Here is an 18,537-nt window from a genome sequence, read left to right on the forward strand (position 1 = left end):
TCGATGTTAAGCCTAACGAAGACTATTGTATCGTTAAAAATTAATTTTTTATTTTGTACAAACAAAATAAATATATTGAAAAATATAAAAACAATAAAAAATTATACTTCAGAAGTTAATTTAGTATCAAAAACGTAAAATATTTGAGTAGCCCAAGACATAGCCAAAGATTGCAGTGCCACAGCACTGGCAAAAATTTAAATTTGCCGACTGGAATTCTTTTGGATAATTGACTTTCGGATAATCGATGCTCTACTGTATATTATTGCATACTTGATTTGAATAGTATAAATAAATAAACTTTATCATAAATTTGTTAATTAATAAAATTATAAATTAAATATTTAATCTATATTTCATTAATAGCTACTCTTCAGATACCTTATGTGGCACTAATACATGGAATAACAATGGGCGGGGTAAGTGCTATTTTATATTAACTGAAAAAAGAAAAAAAAAAACGTTGATTTTAACTTAAAATTAAATATAAAGTTGAGAAATGTGATACATCATTTACAGTTTAAGATTGGTTTATGTAATGAGAATACTGAGGGTGTATATTCAAATCTTTAAAAATCTTTCTGTGAATTGTTTTGGTCTGTTCAATGTGTACTTGCTGTTTGGCAACAAGCCTACATTGCCGTTTTCATGAGTCAAACACTTGTTTACATTTTTCAGAGATTACATTTGACCATTCATCTTTAAGTACTTTCCAAAGATCATTCAAAGTTGCAGCAAGTCAGTGGAAAGGTCATTGTTTAAGGAATCCAAAACTGAAGAAATTTAAAGGACTGATGTCCAGTGATTTAGTAGGAATATCCTGTATCCTGTTTTATATATATAATTGAGATCTGTAGAAGCTTTCAGATGTTTGAGATACTCCTCAGTTTTCTTTGCAGTGTGAGAAGAGGTTTTGTTATGATGGAAAACAACTTTGACCATCTCTCCTGGGTACATGTGAAGAACTTTTCTTTCTAAATATGGCTTCAATACATTGCTGATATAATAGTTAGCATTTACCTTAACTTTATTTGGGACTTCTGTAAGAGGAAGTGTTCCTCTTTCAGTCATTCCATCAATGATCATAAACCTGGCCAGCATTCGTAGCACTTTGTCAAACAAATTTTGGAACATTTTGACCAGGAAAGGGGTAACAGATCTTCCAAACTCCATTACACTAGCTTAAGTAGAAATATGCTTTATTCAATGTCACCATAAATTCTGATCTACCTGCTGCCAGGTGTTGCTTGTACAGTTTGTGAGCATTTGTCTTGTGATTTTGTTTGTGTTTTGCAGAAAGATAATGTACTTTAGTCTTCTGTACTTTTTTTGCTTTCAAATCCTTATGAATTATGTTTTGTGCAGACCTCTAGCAAGTTCCAATTTGCTTCACAATGTTTCTGATACTTGGAGAGTTTGGTGTAGACAGTAGTTTGCAGACCTTTTCAGAATTAGCTTTGCATTGTGCAGGCCTAGGTTTTGAACAAAGTTTTAAATAATCCCCATTTTCTGCATTCCATTGTGTTTTTGTATGAGAACAAATAATATTTCTTACTGTCTTCTGACTTATAGCAACAGAACTAGATATTAGTTATTTTGTGATCTCTCTGGAAGTCAATCCCTGTTCAGAAAGCTCTTTTACATATATATCAATATCCTGATTTTTGTGCAATGCCATTTTATCAAATTTTTTTATGCAAACAATTTTATGATATCAAAAAGACTTAGGGGGCAACCACAAAAAATCTCATGAGTTTTGGCATTGCCAATTAAAAGATATAACACGGTAAAGTTGAGTAATATTTGAGTATACACCCTCGGTATAGACAAAGTATATCTCTAACTTAAAGGACTACAAGAAACTGTAAAACATTTTATTACATATACTATTTAAAAAAAAATCTGTCTTATGATATTATAAATGCCAAATAACAAAAAAAGAAAACAATTTAAGATTTGAGATTAAAGTATATTTGATATTAGTACTTTCAATAATTCATCATCATCATCATCATCATCATGAGCTTGGAATATGTTACTGTATTCAAACACTGACAATTTTTGTTAAATAATACTATATGTTTGATGTGTCATTATTATCCATTTTATTAAGAATTTTCTAAGAATGAGATACTATACTAAGCTTTTTTAATTTTAAATTATATTTAATATCTCATAACAGAAAAATTTTGCTATTTGAATATAACATATTTATGTTATCCTATATTTTCATTAGACATTGTATTAATTATTAATTATTGTTATTGTAATTTTGTTTTTATATATGCTTTCATTATGTACTGTACAGTACAGTATATCTGGTTTCTCTTATTTAAAACAGTTGCTACTGAATCTATTGTATTAATTGATAAATTCATGAGATGATGGCTGAATTATTTTATGTTCATGCAAAGGCCCTCTCTGTTGAAAAAAATATTCTATTTTATACATTGTGATCAATTTGTTTAATAGTTACATTTGTCCAAATTGTCCCCTAAATGCCTTTTCTGCTTTACATAGTGTCATTTTTTTTCCATGTTGACTTTTGGAAGCTAAAATTTCTCTTTACAAAATATTTCTGCATTTTTTGTGAAATGTATTTTGCAAATTATAGAATTTTTGAATCTTTAACTGTAATAAACAAATAAACAAGTCTACATAAGGATATTGTAATTTTAATATATGAATAATAGAAAATACTATTAGGTTGTTTGGAAAGTAAATTCGTTTTTTTTACCACTAGACAGATTAGTCGTACTTTTCTACTGTATTATCATTATATATTTTGGCAGCTAGCGTTTTAAGGCTTATTTCTAAAAAATTTTGTTTGATTTTGTGCAATTGTTTATTTTTTGTGTTCCATCAAATATGGAAGATCGAAAGCATCATTTTTGGCATATTTTGCTTTTTTATTACCGAAATGGTAAGAATTCTGTTCAAGCAAGAAAAAAATTGTGTGAGTTGTATGGAGATGATGTATTGACAGAATGACAGTGCCAAAACTGGTTTACAAAATTTCGTTCTGGCAATTTCAATATTGAAAATACACCATGTTCTGGATGGCCAGTTGAAGCCAATATAAACAAAATAAAGGTACTGATTGAAGCAAACTGCCGAATAACAACATGTGAAATCACTAAGAGTTTAAATTTGTAAAATTGAACTGTTTATGATTACTTGAAACAAATTGGTTTCGTTTCAAAGCTTGATATATGGGTTCCACATGTTCTTAAAGAGAGATGTTCTCTTTGGTGAGATTTTAAGGAAATTTTTTTTTTTGGAGCTTTTACCAGACAATTTAACAATTGATTCGAAAGTGTACTGCCATTAAGTAAACAAATTGAGTAATATCATCAAACAGAAAAGGCAACCAGAATTGATCAACAAAACAGGTGTAGTGTTTTATCACGATAATGTCAAATTTCACACAGGTTTGGTAACTGGTCAGAAACTGTTATAACTTTGATGGGACATGCTATTACACCAACCATATTCGCCAGATTGAGCACACTCAGATTATTACTTGTTCCGGTCTACACAAATTTTTTTTAACTGTAAGACATTTACTTGAAATGGCAATGTCAAAAATCACTTGGATCAGTATTTTGTAAGCAATGATCAAAACTTTTATGAATGTGAAATCATGCTACTATCAGAAATGATGACAACAGATAATTGACCAAAATGGTTGATATATAATTCAATAAAGTATTTATTTATTATAAAAATATTGTATTTTTTTCCATGGAAAAAAATGAACTTACTTTCCGAACAACCCAATATATTTTATGTTGATTTAAAAAGATCTGATTTTGTTTATCTTAAGGAATAGCAAATATTGTTGATTCTGTCATAATGAAATGCCTATACATTGCAGTAATCACAAATATCATTTCTTAACAAATACAAATTTTTAGAAATTCATTATATGCAAATTCTACACATTTGTATTGTATAAATGTGTAGAAGTTGCAATTTTTAACATATTAATTAAATAAATTAGTTTATTTTCTATATCTAATTGTATTTGTTATTACTATTTTACTTCTATATTTATATCTACATTTGTTTTGACAATTATAATTTATTAAATAACATTTTTTATAGGGTGTTGGTCTTTCTGTCCATGGTGCATTCAGGGTTGCCACTGAAAAAACTGTTTTTGCAATGCCAGAAACAGCAATTGGTAAGTATGTAATTTTAGAATGTTTTTTGCTAAATTTATATAATTTCTGTATGCATGTGTAATTTAATGTAATTTTAAATATTCATATTTGTTTAAAATAAATCTATACAATAAATACAGTATTTTGCAAACTGAATGGATCTAAGTTGCCATTTGCTGTCTCCTACCTTTTTGTGGCTACTGGAATCTTTGGCATTTAGCTATCCATACAATGTAAAAAAAAAAGAAATTAAAATCAGACAATACTTTGTAATTTCTTTACAGTAGATCATAACTAATTTTAAAAATGGAAAATTACTGCATAATCAGTAACTAGAAAAATACGTTATTATTTAAATCTCATTTTTTGAATTTAATTATTTAATAAATTGAAAACTTTACACTCTGATATCAATATAATTGATTCAACCAAAAATTGATTTAAGAGAATTATTTTATTCTGCAGAGGAATGTTTTTGTAAATTATTAGCATTGTTCTTGTTTGTTTTCTACTTAAATTTTCAAAGAACATATTGTAAAAAGTTCTGTAGAACTTTTATAATACATTCTGTAGAAATTATATGTTATTAGTTTCTGTTTCAAGCATATAGTATTGTTTTTTTATGGACTTATCATACAGGAACACTGGAGACAATATGGATGAATTCAGACTTTATTGATATTAATTACAAGAAAATGTATTTCAGGTGTCCCTCATCAGTTCTTATTACTTTAGTATTAAGAACTGATTAGGGCTAGACTAATAATAATAGTTACTTTTAGTACATAATACTATTAATACTATTAGTAGTAGGTACTAAAAGTAATAAAAGCTGTTGAATGAAAACACCACTATAAGCTTTTTTCTTTTAAATTTGTATGCTAGTAAAAAAGTGAATAATATTAATAATAACAAATAAAATAGAATTTTGCATGATTCATGTAACATGTTGAGGTATGCTTTTTACACAATTGAATGTTTTGCTTTTACACTGAAAAGCATTTTCATCATGTATCACATATGTTAAAAGATGAGTAAGAGATTCAATAGTAAAACCTTACTTTGTATCAAAATTTACCAACAAAGGCTTTTTGATAATTAGTGATTACACAATACATTTAATAGAAAGAAATACACAATCCTCTATTACATACTGTGAAAATTTGATATGTATTCTGTTGATGCTTGGATCATCTAGGTTCCATTACTAGGTGAAATGTATGATCTAGTAGAAATTTAGACGTGCTTTAAACAGAACTTAAACTGGATCACAAAAATCATTTGGAAACACAAATTTTGGGATTTGCTATTTTAATTTGTACGTTTGCACCTTAAGCACATGGCATGCATTGCCATGACTTATGCGTGGGTGTTGCATAGATCATTTTACAGGAGGAACTAATAAGTCTTAACTTTGCATCTAGCATTGCTGAAAATTAATTTTATAAACCTCTATCTTTTAAGTCTCTAAAAGAATCATTGACCTTGTTTCTTTACTTAGAGCCCCAAAAGAAATCAGCCCTTTTCTTATTAAACACAAAGCCCATAAGTGGATTTGGAAAAATAACAAAATTTGCAAAAAATAATTAAGAAAGCACTTTCATAAACTTACTTCGTCACTTCCTTAAATACATCTGTTCATTTGGTGGTAGTATTTTGCTATGTTCTGTCACATTACATCAAGTTGATACAGGATTGTATAATTCACCATTACTGGGAAAATTGCATAATGTAAAGTTAAAGCATAGGTCTTTCATTATTTTTTTTTTCAAGATATTATGTTTGGATAGATTTTATTGCTTAAGAAACTAAACTATTTTTTTGTAGAAAAGCTAATCATAATTTTAGAAGATTATTAAATAGAGTTTGCAAAGTTTTAAATTAAGAAATACCTTGAATGAGTTTTTATGTTTTTCTATGTTGTATTTTTATGAGTCTGACACATTGTATTAGGACCACAATTAGAATATTAAATCAGTAATTGGTAAACATCAAGAGAATGTTTAGAAAAATAAAAATATGCAAGTAGAATTAATAATAAAAACTTTGCAGATAATTTTAAATTTTATATGCAGTTAGTAAACAATATGTTAAACAAAGAAATTTTAATAAAAACACTTAAAGAAAAAAATTTTTACCTAAACTAACCAATTTTTTTCAGTTAACATCATCAAACATAGCCTGGCCTGAACACAATGCAACTTTATCAAAGTTTCAGCAATGTACAGTACATTGCAAATATTTGATGCAATCTCGCTTACGAAAAACTTTTCTCTAGTGTTTGTCGTGAGGGTTGTTTATGATTGGAGTTGTATGTAGCTGCTATAAACTAGCCAACAATGCTTTAAAAGTACAATTTGTTACAGAAAAAGCACTTTTGTATGAATATCACATCTATTTATAAGTGGAATGCTATTTATTATTGTCTGTATGAATAAATAAAAATATCTAACATATTTATTCTATTTTGGAAATTTATGAACGGAACTGACTGAAATTTTGTAGTTACTGAAAGCAAAATTCTATTGATTTACATAATGTAAAAGTTATAATAAGCAAAAACTTGAATCAGAAACCATATAACAGAAAGGAGACGGCTATTCATTTGAAAAAGTTAATGTTAATTGGGCTGCAATTTGAAAAAATTGTATACCTATAAATTCTCACTGTCATCTGTCTGTCCTTCCTTAATCTTGAGAATGAAGTTAGATAAATGAAAGCCAAGACCAGATATGGAAAGATAAGTGGCAGGAGGCCCCCAATTAACTATATATGAACTTCCAATGCAAACCAGAAGTCACATTATTTCAATTCAAAATTTTTTTCCTGAAAGGAGTTAAATAGATGACTGGCACAACTCTATTACTGACAGGAAAAGTATGATGTACAGGGGCAAGACACTACTAATTTGAGGGATAGCATTAGCAAAGCCTCTTTTATGTGGCTTACAGAATTGTGTTTATTCTCAAAAGCTGTTCAATGAATTTTGATTAAACTTTGTCATTTTCTATTAATTGCAATGAGGAATCCAAAAATGTAATAAAAAATGGGGTCTAAGTCTTTGTTTTCAAGATATAAGGTCGTTTTGCAAACATGCATGACAAAGTGTTAATGCACAAATTGTGCAACTTTGTTGTGTGATCTTTTATGGTCATCAGTACATCTTCTATGGGCTTATAGAATTGAGTTTGTTCTCAACATTTAATGGGGCGATTTTGATAAAACTTCGCCGTTTACCATTAATTGAGATGAAGAATTCAGAAATGTATTGATGGTCCATTTAAATATAAAAAATGGAATTCATGACTTTGTTTTCAATATACAAAGGGATTAAAGTGACAATGTCTGTGCTCTCTGATATGACTGAGCACTCCTAATGGAATTTAGACTAGGAGTCAAAAATAAAATCAGCATTGCACATGACTAACAGAAAATAGGCACAATAAACCATCAAAACACACAAACAAAGCAATTGATGGTGATTGCTTTGTTCTTGTATCACCTCTATGTGTTGGCAAATGCAAGGATTGTCTCTTTGTACCTGGCCAGTGCAAGATATCATGTCTTCCATGGCCAACAGGTAGGATGATTACCTCTTTTGTGGCAACAAGTACAAAGTTCAACTGTCCATGTTCATTAGGTGTAAGGATTGCCTCTTCTGTGCCTTACAAGTGCAGGAATCACTTTTTCTTTCCAGCTCCACCTCCATTCTATCACAATGTTGCAAGATGTCCTAGTTTAAATTAAATAAATTTTAAAAATATGATTAAAAATTGCAGCCCAGTATAGTGACTATGTCACAATGACTAATTGCTCGTTTGGTTTTACTATATTATAAAGTAAATGCGAATTTTGGAAGAAAAGATAGAGATTAGACATTTTTTGTTTTAAATTATTTATTCATTTATAATTGTAATACAATAAAAATTTACTACAGAAAGCATCTTTGAAAGTTTTTCTTTTGCATTCTCGATAGAATATAATAATGAATTATGACAGAGTTTTCTTTAGAAAATGGTCTAGATAAAAAGCACATAGTAAATAATGCAGTCTCAGACNAATATTTATTTAACTATGAAATTTTATAGGCTTTTTCCCTGATGTTGGTGGAAGTTATTTCTTACCACGTTTGCCAGGTAAACTTGGATTATACCTGGCTCTGACTGGATTTAGACTTTCTGGTCGAGATGTTCTTAAATCTGCAATTGCAACTCATTTTGTTTCTAGTGAAAGGGTTTGTATATTATAAAAAAAGTATTCAAAATTAAATATTTGATAAACTGAATATAATCTTTTGTTTTAATCTTTTACATTTTATAGTTAAAAGATTTGGAAAGTGACCTGCTCAGAATCCCAAATCCAACTCTCCAAACTGTTGATAAGGTTTTGCTTAAATTTGATTTTCAAGTAAGTTTAAATGGATACTAAAATATAATTAGTATGATTTTTCTAATGAATTTTTAGTGATATTAAAATAAGTTATTGTCTTTTTACAATGTGAATAGAAAAAATTAAATATAAATATTTCAAAACACAAATATTTAATACATTTTATCAGTAATAAATGAATTTACTTCTTGTTATTAAAGCTTATAGTTTTTTGAAAAATATTTAAGAATTAAGTTTGGAAGAATAGGAACAAAAATACTTTTAACATTTAATACTAGTTTAAAGATTGTTGACACAGTCTCTTTTAAATGTGATGTACAAATTTTTCATAGTATCTGAATTAGCATACACATGGTGTTTTATAATTAAATTGACCCTATTCAGACTGGGGATGGTTCTAATGGACATATGTTGATGAAAGTTGGTATACATATTATTTGCACTATGAGGAATTCTGGTACAAAAATTAATGTGTTATATTCTCTATAAGTCAAATTTGACATTCTTGTGAAGTTTCTTCAGTTATTCAAAAATTCCAGTTATACAACTGATCAAATTAGCTTTATCTTTTCTTTACAGAAAAGGAGCATGATAAAAAACTTCTTAAACTTCTCTAAAGAAAAAGTAAAGTTAATTTGATCAGTTTAACTGGCTTTTTTGAATAATCAGAGCAACCTCACAAGCATGTCGAATTTGGCTTATAGAGGATATAACATTAATATTATGGTTTTCCACAGAAAAGTTTAATTAAAAACTAGTTCAAACTTTTGCTATTAGATGAAAATATGGCAGTTTAAGAACAAAAACCATAAATCAGTAAAGCAAAATGTTATTTTATATCACATATTTATTTGGTGAGCCATGTTGGAAGTGTAATATGGTATGCTCAATTGTTGCATGAAGCATTTTGTGGGTATATTGACAGTATGTTGTGTTATTCTGGTCTACTTCTGAGGCAGAGACTGTTATAGTTCAGGTATGTTGTTTTTACAGTAATTTGCATAACATCACATCACTGCAATTTTCCTGAAGCATCATATTTTTGCCTAGAGATCAAAATTTGAACTAATTTTTGTTTTCAGAAATCTATTTCCTGTAGTGTGAATAACATATATTGATGAAGCCTGGTGGCTTCATCAACATGTGTCTATTGAGCTGGCTCCAACAGGCTATGAGTATGATCAGTTAATTACAACACCCTGTAGTTTAACTATTGAATGTTTTCTTGTGTCATCTACGTTTTGTGTACATTAGTTGTAATTAAAATTTTTTCAAAGAAACTGTTTCTTTCTTTTCCTTTATTTTATACATACATATAATCATTTGGTATTGGAACAGATTTTAATGTAAAATAATTTATTGTTATTTTGTCTCACAATCTTTGTATTTTTCTTTAGTTTTCTCTATTACAGTTTATGCAAACATTTTGCATTTTCTATATCAGTTATATTGATGATGATATTTATTTTTGATTTTCTAATAAATACAATTTTTTCATCTAATTTTATTAGAAAAAATGTTTCTCTGTTATTAATCACAATTTTTATTCACTACAAAAGTTTAATTGTTATAGAATTATAGGAATTATTATAAATTTCTGTAAATTTTTAGCATAGAATGAAGTGCAAGTTGGTTTGTCCAATCCCTTATAATGATTAATAAAATAAAAGTGATTATTTCTATTCTATAATATTCTAAATAATCTCAACTTTTTTTTTTGATTATAGAAGTATCATTATAAACTTATTTTGAAAAGAATATTAATATCAAATCATTATATAATTAAATGGCACAGATTTTATCAAGCATTTTGTAAATTTGATTCTAGTTAAATATCTAAATATTAGATGTTTAAATAGAATAAAAACATTTAAGAAAATGCCAAGTAATGACTAAATTTTTTAATATATTAATACAAAATTTATTTAAATGTAAACAAAATAGTATTGTTATTTTGTAATTGAAATTAGCATATATGAATTACATATAATAGTAAAAATTTGAATTTGTAGCATTTAAATTATTTTTATTAAGTATAAATTTGTGAATTATTTCTCTCTATTTTTAAAATTTCATTGTTTATTTCAGTGTGAAAATGAGCATAAAAAAGAATTTGCATTAAAACATGATAAAGGAAAAATTAATAATGTATTTGCTGGTGATAGTATAGAAGATATTTTCCAGAATCTAGAAAAAGATGGTACAGAATGGTCAAAGAAACAATTGGAAACATTGAGTAAAATGGTTTGTGCATGATTTTTTTTAAAAATCTAATTTATAGAACTACTTTGAAATTAAAATTTTTAAATCAGTGGAATTATAAATAATTTATTGCAAATGAAATTATTTAGTAAAAAGATATTCATTTCATAAGTAACTCATAAATATTTATTATCTATTAAATATACAAAGACAAATTAAAAAAGAGTGAGAATGAATTTATTACTCATGAAATATGTTAAACATGGTTCAGGTTGATATGGCCTTTTTTTGAAGTAGTTCCCATTGAGTTGTATGCGCTTGCAGCATAGCTGTCAATCTGGAAAACATGCTGAAACTTGTCTTTTGACATCATCTTCAGAACTTCTTCTGACTTTTTCAGAACAGTTGTTGATAAGCTGAAATACTGGCCCCACAGCTCCAATTTCAGATGAGTGAACAATAAAGTCACATGGAGCAAGATGTAGGCTGTGTAGAGGTTATGGCACACATTCAATGTTTTGTGAAGCAATATTGGCAACATGAGGACTTGCATTATTGTTGTATAGGACCAACCAGATATGAAGTTTAGAGCTTTTTTTGTCAGATGTATTTGTCCAGGGTTTTCAAAACTGTCATGTGATACCAGTAACTATTCTGTAATTGTTGTATGCAGAGGAATTTCATGTTGGTAAACCATTCCACTGTAGTTTAAGAAGGAAATTATTATTACCTTTACTACAGATCAAACAATCTTGGCCTTAGGCTATGGGGAAATGTATATCAAACCATCAAATGTTGAATGTGGTCATTCTCTAAACAGCTGTGTGACATATTTTTTTGTTCCCTCTTTTGAAATTGGAGCCATGAGTCAGTGTTTCAGCTCATCAATGGTCACTCTGAAGAAGTCAGAAGCAGTTCTGAAGATGTCAAAAGAGGTTTCAGCACATCTTTCAGGACTGGCAGATGCGTTGAACCAATACATACAACTCAATGGGGAGTACTTGGAAAAAGGCCATATCAACCTTGACCCTGACTAATGTACTTTGTGAGTAATAAATTTATTCTTTCTCTTTTTCTGACTTGTTCTAATATATAATTTAAATTTTATTTACTTTCAAGATGTTTTGTTAATGTTGCCCTCCTTAGAAAAGAATACAGTCGACCCCCCATAACGCAGTAGATACGTTCCAGTTTTTCTAAGAGTCCTTAAATACATGAGCCAATCACAACCTGGCACGTATGCAGTTTACGGACTACGGCTGTTTGAAAGGTTTTCTTCCATAAAATTAATAGATTCTAGACTAATTTGACTCAACATTTCCAAAACATGTATAATTTTTTGGTAATAATCCATATAAACTATGCTATAAACAAAAAGTTGTAGGATTACTTACCAAGTGTGCACCGTTCGATGATGCCATTGCTTAAGCTTGTTTTTGTCGTGGAGCAGTGCATCGAATGGCACTCGTGTACTTCCTGATAAATTATTTTTCTGCAAAAACCTTGTTGAACTTAAGAGACATCATTAATGTAAATATAATTTTTATGGCCGTTAAATAATAAATGGTTTTTAGTAGCTTTGCTGCTAGTTTAAACTCAACGGTTCATGCAATATCCACTATTGGTCTAGATTTGACCAATCCTGTCGCGACACGAGTTGGTGATGATGCTTTACCACATTTTACGAGTTTTTTTAGCGTCTTTATATGAATATGTTCGCAATTTTTTTGTTGCGATATACGAATTCACATTATATGAACCCGTTTTATAGGGGGGGTCTGAAAATGAAAAATGGTACATTGAAAATGATTGAGACGAACAATTTCCTTGATTAAAAAACAATTTTTTAAAGCATAAAAATTTAATTGTTATCTTAATTTTAAATAACTTTTTAAATTTTTCTTTTTCTGATTTGGTGGTTTAGTTTTTATTTAATTTGAAGTTAAATTATTAGTGTTTTTTTTATTGCATCATACAAGTTAATGTAAATAGTTATGAAATTAATATTAAACCTTTTATTTTATTACATAAATTATTTTTAGTCCCCAACATCATTAAAAATTACATTCCATCAACTTAAAGAAGGAGGAAAAATGACACTTCAGGAAGCATTAAATATGGAATATAGATTATCACAACGTTTTATTAAAGATAATGACTTTTTTGAAGGTGTTAGAGCAGGTAATATATATTTTATAACTGTTTGAAAAATCAAATAATTTTTTGATATTATTTATTATATTGTAATTTAATTATCTAAATAATCATTTGAAAATTAATAGCATTGAACCACTATATATATTATTTTTGTAATTTATTAAAAACTTAGCAATTTTTTTTCTCAGCAAAAGAAAATTTTTACTTAAGGAAAATTCCATTACATTTTTTATATTATTTTATTTATCTTTCACTCTTAAAACTTCAAAATATTAATTGAAAGATAAACATAATAAAATATTTAAAATAATAAATTCTCATATAATGAAAGTAGTACAAATAATAAAAATTTAAAATTTTTATATTATTCATATATTACTCAATTGTTGAAAATTGGCATCAAATGATTTTGTTTTGAATTAAACATAGTAAAAACCTGCTTTAATGGTGTAGGAGTTACATAAAATGACTTGAGCACTTTTGAGTATTACTATATATACTGAAATTGTTCAGATTTTAGTATCTCTTAAAATACGGTATATTTGATTTTATGGATTTCAGTAAATACAGTAATTAGATTTTCAACTCTGCAACTTCTTACTTTTTGTATGCTACTTCCATATTTTTTATTTCAACACAGTAATAACAATACCTTAACTTACACTATGCCAGCACTGTTTACTCTTCCAACAAACATTTTCTGTTTACTTCATAAGTCTGCCTCAAATCTGCACTAAAAACAGATATGAGGCTTGTGAAGTGAGCTAAAAACATTTGTTGGAAGAGTAAATAGTGCTGGAGTAGTAAGTTAAGGTGTTGTTATTACTGTGTTGAAATTTGTTTCAGTTTGGATATTTTAATTATATTTCTTATACATGTAAGTATGTGGTCACACAGTATTTCCATTTGGAGAGGTTCAGGTTTGTTTATAAATATTCTTCATTGGCCTGGTACTACTAAGAATTAAACTATTGGCTGCTGCTAAGTTGATTAATTAATACAATTAATAAAATTTTTAAAAAATTTAAAAACTCTCCAATGGGGCTGGAAAATTCAATTTTAAAAAAATTTGTAGAAAGTAATCCTTTCCTTATGATAAGTATTGTTTGAATGTATGAATCATATTGGAATGGGCTGAGGGTTTTTCCTCATATTTTTTATAAATTTTTTAAAGTTGATTAAGCTGACTCCATTGTCATTTGAAGTATCATGCAGGTTTTCTTTCCCAGTTATGTCCTTATAAGTATCCTCTTTCTCAATTTTCATATAAAAATCATCTAGCAATACAAATACATCATTTTTCGGGACTTCTGGATGGTTGTATGTAAATCATCATAAAAATTTTCCTTTACAAAAAAATCTTTACCTTCCATAGACAAAGGATATGTTTGCACATTTGACTTTGATGCAGATGTAACTAATATGCCTGCCTACTACATTAAAGTTCAGAGTGGTGTTCAATTTTCCAGTGGTAAAACCTATACCAAATTCATGTTCAGTAGTATTATTTTCTCTGTATATCAACATATAATTCACATTTAATGATTGATTGATAATTATCTCACGTTATCTAACTAATATTTACAATAATTCCATTTTAAATCATTTAAATTGTAATAATAAATATATTATATCAATATCATAAATATGTTAAATATCATAATATGTTTAATTAAACAATAAGATTTTTATGCAAGAGTTGGCTAGATAGATGTTACACTAGCTTATTGAAGTCTGTTAGGGAAATTCATTGGCATGTAGTAATCTGAACTTATAACATGAGGTGATTTTTTTTAGTCTTTTTTGGAAAAAAACTGTATCTTATACCATAAATATGGTAATTAAAACATTTATTGAAAGTACTGTATTTTTGTGTATATAAACACAGAAATACTTTAAAATTTTTGGTGTATTATTATATATACAAATAAATTATCTTAACTGATTAAATTAATTTTATGGTAATTTTAATATTTTGTAAAACATTTTGAAATTTGCATAACATTTAATTATTTCCAATCTTTCAGTGTTAATTGATAAAGACAACAGTCCAAAATGGAAACCATCCACCATCAATGAAGTTTCAGATGAAATCATCAAAAAATATTTTGAGAAATTGCCTTCCAGCCAAGAACTTCAATTATAACTTTTTTCAAAAATTTCTATTCTGAAGTCAAATTTGAATCAGAAGTTCTTTAAAAAAAGATGTTAAGTAGAGCAGCACTATTCTTTGTTGAACAAGTTTATAATTAGTTTTATTAGCTGCATAGTATTTTTTAAAGTCATCTTTGAAGATATTGTTAATAAATACAAAAATTATCATCAGGAATGACTAAATGGTAGCAAGTATACATGTTGTAATTGATAACTAGAAAGTGTATACAGTTGATTAAAAGAGATATTGCTTAAAATAGATTTGTTTTATTTCTAAATAACTTAAATAAGAAATTTTTTAATTTATTTATAAAAAAAATTTTAATTTTTTTACTCTTTACACCCTGTGGGCACTAAGAGGGCCTCTTTTTGCAAGCCCATTATGGGTTCGGCCTGGCCCACAATGGGGCAGCCAGGTGGTGAGGGATGGGGGCTGACATATCTGGTCAGATCACCTCCCGAAAAATTTCTAGGGATTTTTTTACCCATCTGGATTTGATCCCAGGTCCCCCAGAGCAATAGGCTACCACCTTGGCCATCAGGCCATCATATTTAAAAAATTAAAATTACAATACATTTCAAAATCTTGCTGCAGAAATATGATACTGTCAGCTGCAGCACCGTAACATAATATTTGAAATACTTATTTGATGTTAATACATTATACAAACTTTGATAGTTTGTTTAATGAAGACTTGTCATTGAAAAATAGATATGAAATGCTAACAGATATTTTTGACAGTAACAAGCAAATGTTAAATATTTTCTATCATATATGACAAGTGGGTAAACAATATTTATATATAAAGAATCAAAATTATTTATTCATTATTACTATTCAAAATTTAACATAAATTTTAAATGAAACAATTTAAAAGATGTGAAATTTCAAAAAAAAATTCTAAACTTTGTTTATTTTTTTCAACCTTTGAAAGTTAGGAGAGAGTTTTTTTTTTTTAATTTCATTTTGCATTTTTACTTTCATAAGAGTTTAGTAGAAGTTGTATGAAAAGACAAAAAAATTGGTAAAAGTGTGATAGATAAAAGATGTACAGAGGGAATGGAATTGCAGTAAGAGAAAAATATTGTATATGTGATATCACTCATATTGATATATATACACACACATATGCCTGAAATGACTATTTTTGCATAACTTTGTTTGCATATATAATGTATATATATAATAGTGATGTAGCAATATGAGTTAAGAACCAGTGTGTTCTATTTGACTCAGAGACAATTTACCAAAGAAGAATTTAAGTTCTGCCATTTTTTGCAGATAAAACCAAATTTTGTTGCCAAAACATTAACTCTAGCAGGTACGGTTCATAAAATGGCAAAACTTTATTAATTAATTGGCAGAAGATTGACGATTATCTAAACAAAAACTTGAAAAAAAAAAAAAAAGAACTCTGGTTTTCACCCAGAGTATAACGATGATGAATTTTATAAACATTATTTATCATTAAATTTAGATTGTTTTTTTAATAATATAATGAAATTATATGCCAAAAATGTTAATATTTATTATATTCAAGCTTAAACCTTTTGATAGAAATTAAATCATAAAAGAAGAAAAGTGAATTGGTTAAGTCAGGTTTCTTTCTTTTTATAAAAAAATGTTAAGATTTTCTTTATCTCTCAGTGCAATCTCTTGTAAACTACTTTTTATATTTACTATATAAATATGAAAAATTGAGCTAAGATCTTAATTCAAAGATCCAAAGAAAACTACAGTAAAACCTAATTCAAAGTGATTCCAATTAAAGATGGGAGTATTCAAATTCAAAAAGTTTTCATTATTCCCAAGAACTTGTGCTAAGTATTTGAATACTTGGAGTAAAGGGAGCTTAGTGATGTGGAGCAGGGGACTCCCATTATTGAAGGGCTGCATTGAGCATTGGCTCTATCTGGTAAAAAAGACTGGGAGGTGACCCAAATTTTGCCATCAGGCTCCTCAGCACAGTATAAAATCATAGAGAATACTTGGTCTTTGCCCCATTTCACGGCAATGTAAAAAATTCCATGAATAACCTTGCTCGGACCAATTTGGTCCTTGGGACATCCCATGTGCTGCCCATGTGAAGGCTTGTTTGTTAAGTTATGGCAACTCAATACTTGGGAGATCTGCTTTTTGGGAGGTCTTTTTAAGGGAAACTTGCCCCTATTCAGGTGTTACAGATGTGGAGAAAGCCCAGAAAACTCCACATGGCCAGCCCATCCAAACGAGGTGCAAACTCACCACCGAACTCCGTGTTCAGGGTATGAAAATCGCTTGGCCACTGATGGGTCAACCCATGAAGGAGTGGTGAAGTGGACCACTCAGGATCCAGTGGCTGGTAACCTGGGGAGGGCACATGATTGTAAGTACAGAGCAAGAGGGGTGGCTCTTCGGGCAGAAAAATTGATAAGATTGTTTCTATCAGATTCGAAAAAAGACAACACTTGTAACATAGATGACTTAAAAAAGGGTAGAAACGAAAAAAAATTCCCACGCCGGGAATCGAACCCGGGCCTCCTGGGTGAAAGCCAGGTATCCTAACCACTAGACCACGTGGGAAGTTGGTTGTTATGTCGTCCTCGAACCCTGTTATAATTGCACATTATTCCGCAAGCACGAATCGGTAAGCTTAACGTCTAATTTTGTTCCAATCTAACACCTGGTGCTAGATTGATTTGATGTGTGTGCCAAATGAAAATTAGCACGACGCTCTAACCGACTAAGCTAACGAGCCACGAATAGCCTGCGGTAGCAATGTTCAATAATATATTAACTATATTATAGTTAATATATATGAACTTACGGTGCAAACCGGAAAATCACGTTATTCCAATTCATCAGTTTTCCCCTGAAAGCAGTTAATAGTTGATCGGCACGGCTCTATTGTTAAAGGAAAAGTATGATGTTCAGGAGCAAACCAATACTAATCTGAGACGGAGAGATACATTTTAATTAAAGTAAATAAATTTAAAATATGATTAAAAATTGCAAAAAAAAAATTAATCGCTCTTTTTCTTTACTTTGACATGATGTGTTTAATTTAAATGAACTACGTAACATATCGTCTTCGTAATTTTGAGTGAAAATGTTTCTTTTGTGAACTGTTCTAGAAGAAACAAAAAGCTGTGTATGTTTGTGCCATTCAGAACCGGCCATCGGGGGGAGGGGGGGTGCGGCGGATGCTGTGCACCGGGGCCCCGCGATTGAGGGGCCCTAACATTGTCAAGAATGCACAAGAAAACTCGACAATATTCCTATCGTTGTCAGTATGACGAAAAGTACATTTTATCGTAAACATTATTATTGTAATCTCTGAATTTCGACAATCTTCAAACTAATTCTCGGTGATGCGAATGTTTAGTTTTTGTTATTTGATTCGGGAAACTCCCGAGGATCCCCACCTAAATTCGACTTTAAAATAAAAAAATCTCAATACCATATAGCCCGCGTTAAGAAATGAAAATA

The 18,537-nt window shown here is 28.9% G+C and overlaps 1 protein-coding gene and 1 non-coding gene across 2 annotated transcripts in view; one reads left to right on the forward strand and one right to left on the reverse strand.

Moving 5' to 3' along the window:
• LOC111620604 (3-hydroxyisobutyryl-CoA hydrolase, mitochondrial-like) overlaps positions 1 to 15,314 on the forward strand; it is a 42,908-nt gene extending 27,594 nt beyond the window's left edge. Inside the window, 7 exon segments of the mRNA XM_023362569.1 lie at positions 356 to 419; positions 4,108 to 4,186; positions 8,255 to 8,400; positions 8,487 to 8,573; positions 10,644 to 10,799; positions 12,800 to 12,938; positions 14,942 to 15,314. Coding sequence (XP_023218337.1) covers positions 356 to 419; positions 4,108 to 4,186; positions 8,255 to 8,400; positions 8,487 to 8,573; positions 10,644 to 10,799; positions 12,800 to 12,938; positions 14,942 to 15,060 — 790 coding nt within the window. The 3' untranslated portion in view covers positions 15,061 to 15,314.
• A 2,245-nt stretch (positions 15,315 to 17,559) lies between these two features.
• Trnae-uuc lies at positions 17,560 to 17,631 on the reverse strand. Its single transcript has one exon. It is a non-coding gene; the product is annotated as a tRNA-Glu (tRNA).
• Between the last annotated feature and the right edge of the window lie 906 nt (positions 17,632 to 18,537).

Source organism: Centruroides sculpturatus, unplaced genomic scaffold (assembly GCF_000671375.1).
Source record: "Centruroides sculpturatus isolate CEXI.00-Female unplaced genomic scaffold, Cexi_2.0 scaffold137, whole genome shotgun sequence".
Classification (NCBI taxonomy): domain Eukaryota; kingdom Metazoa; phylum Arthropoda; class Arachnida; order Scorpiones; family Buthidae; genus Centruroides; species Centruroides sculpturatus.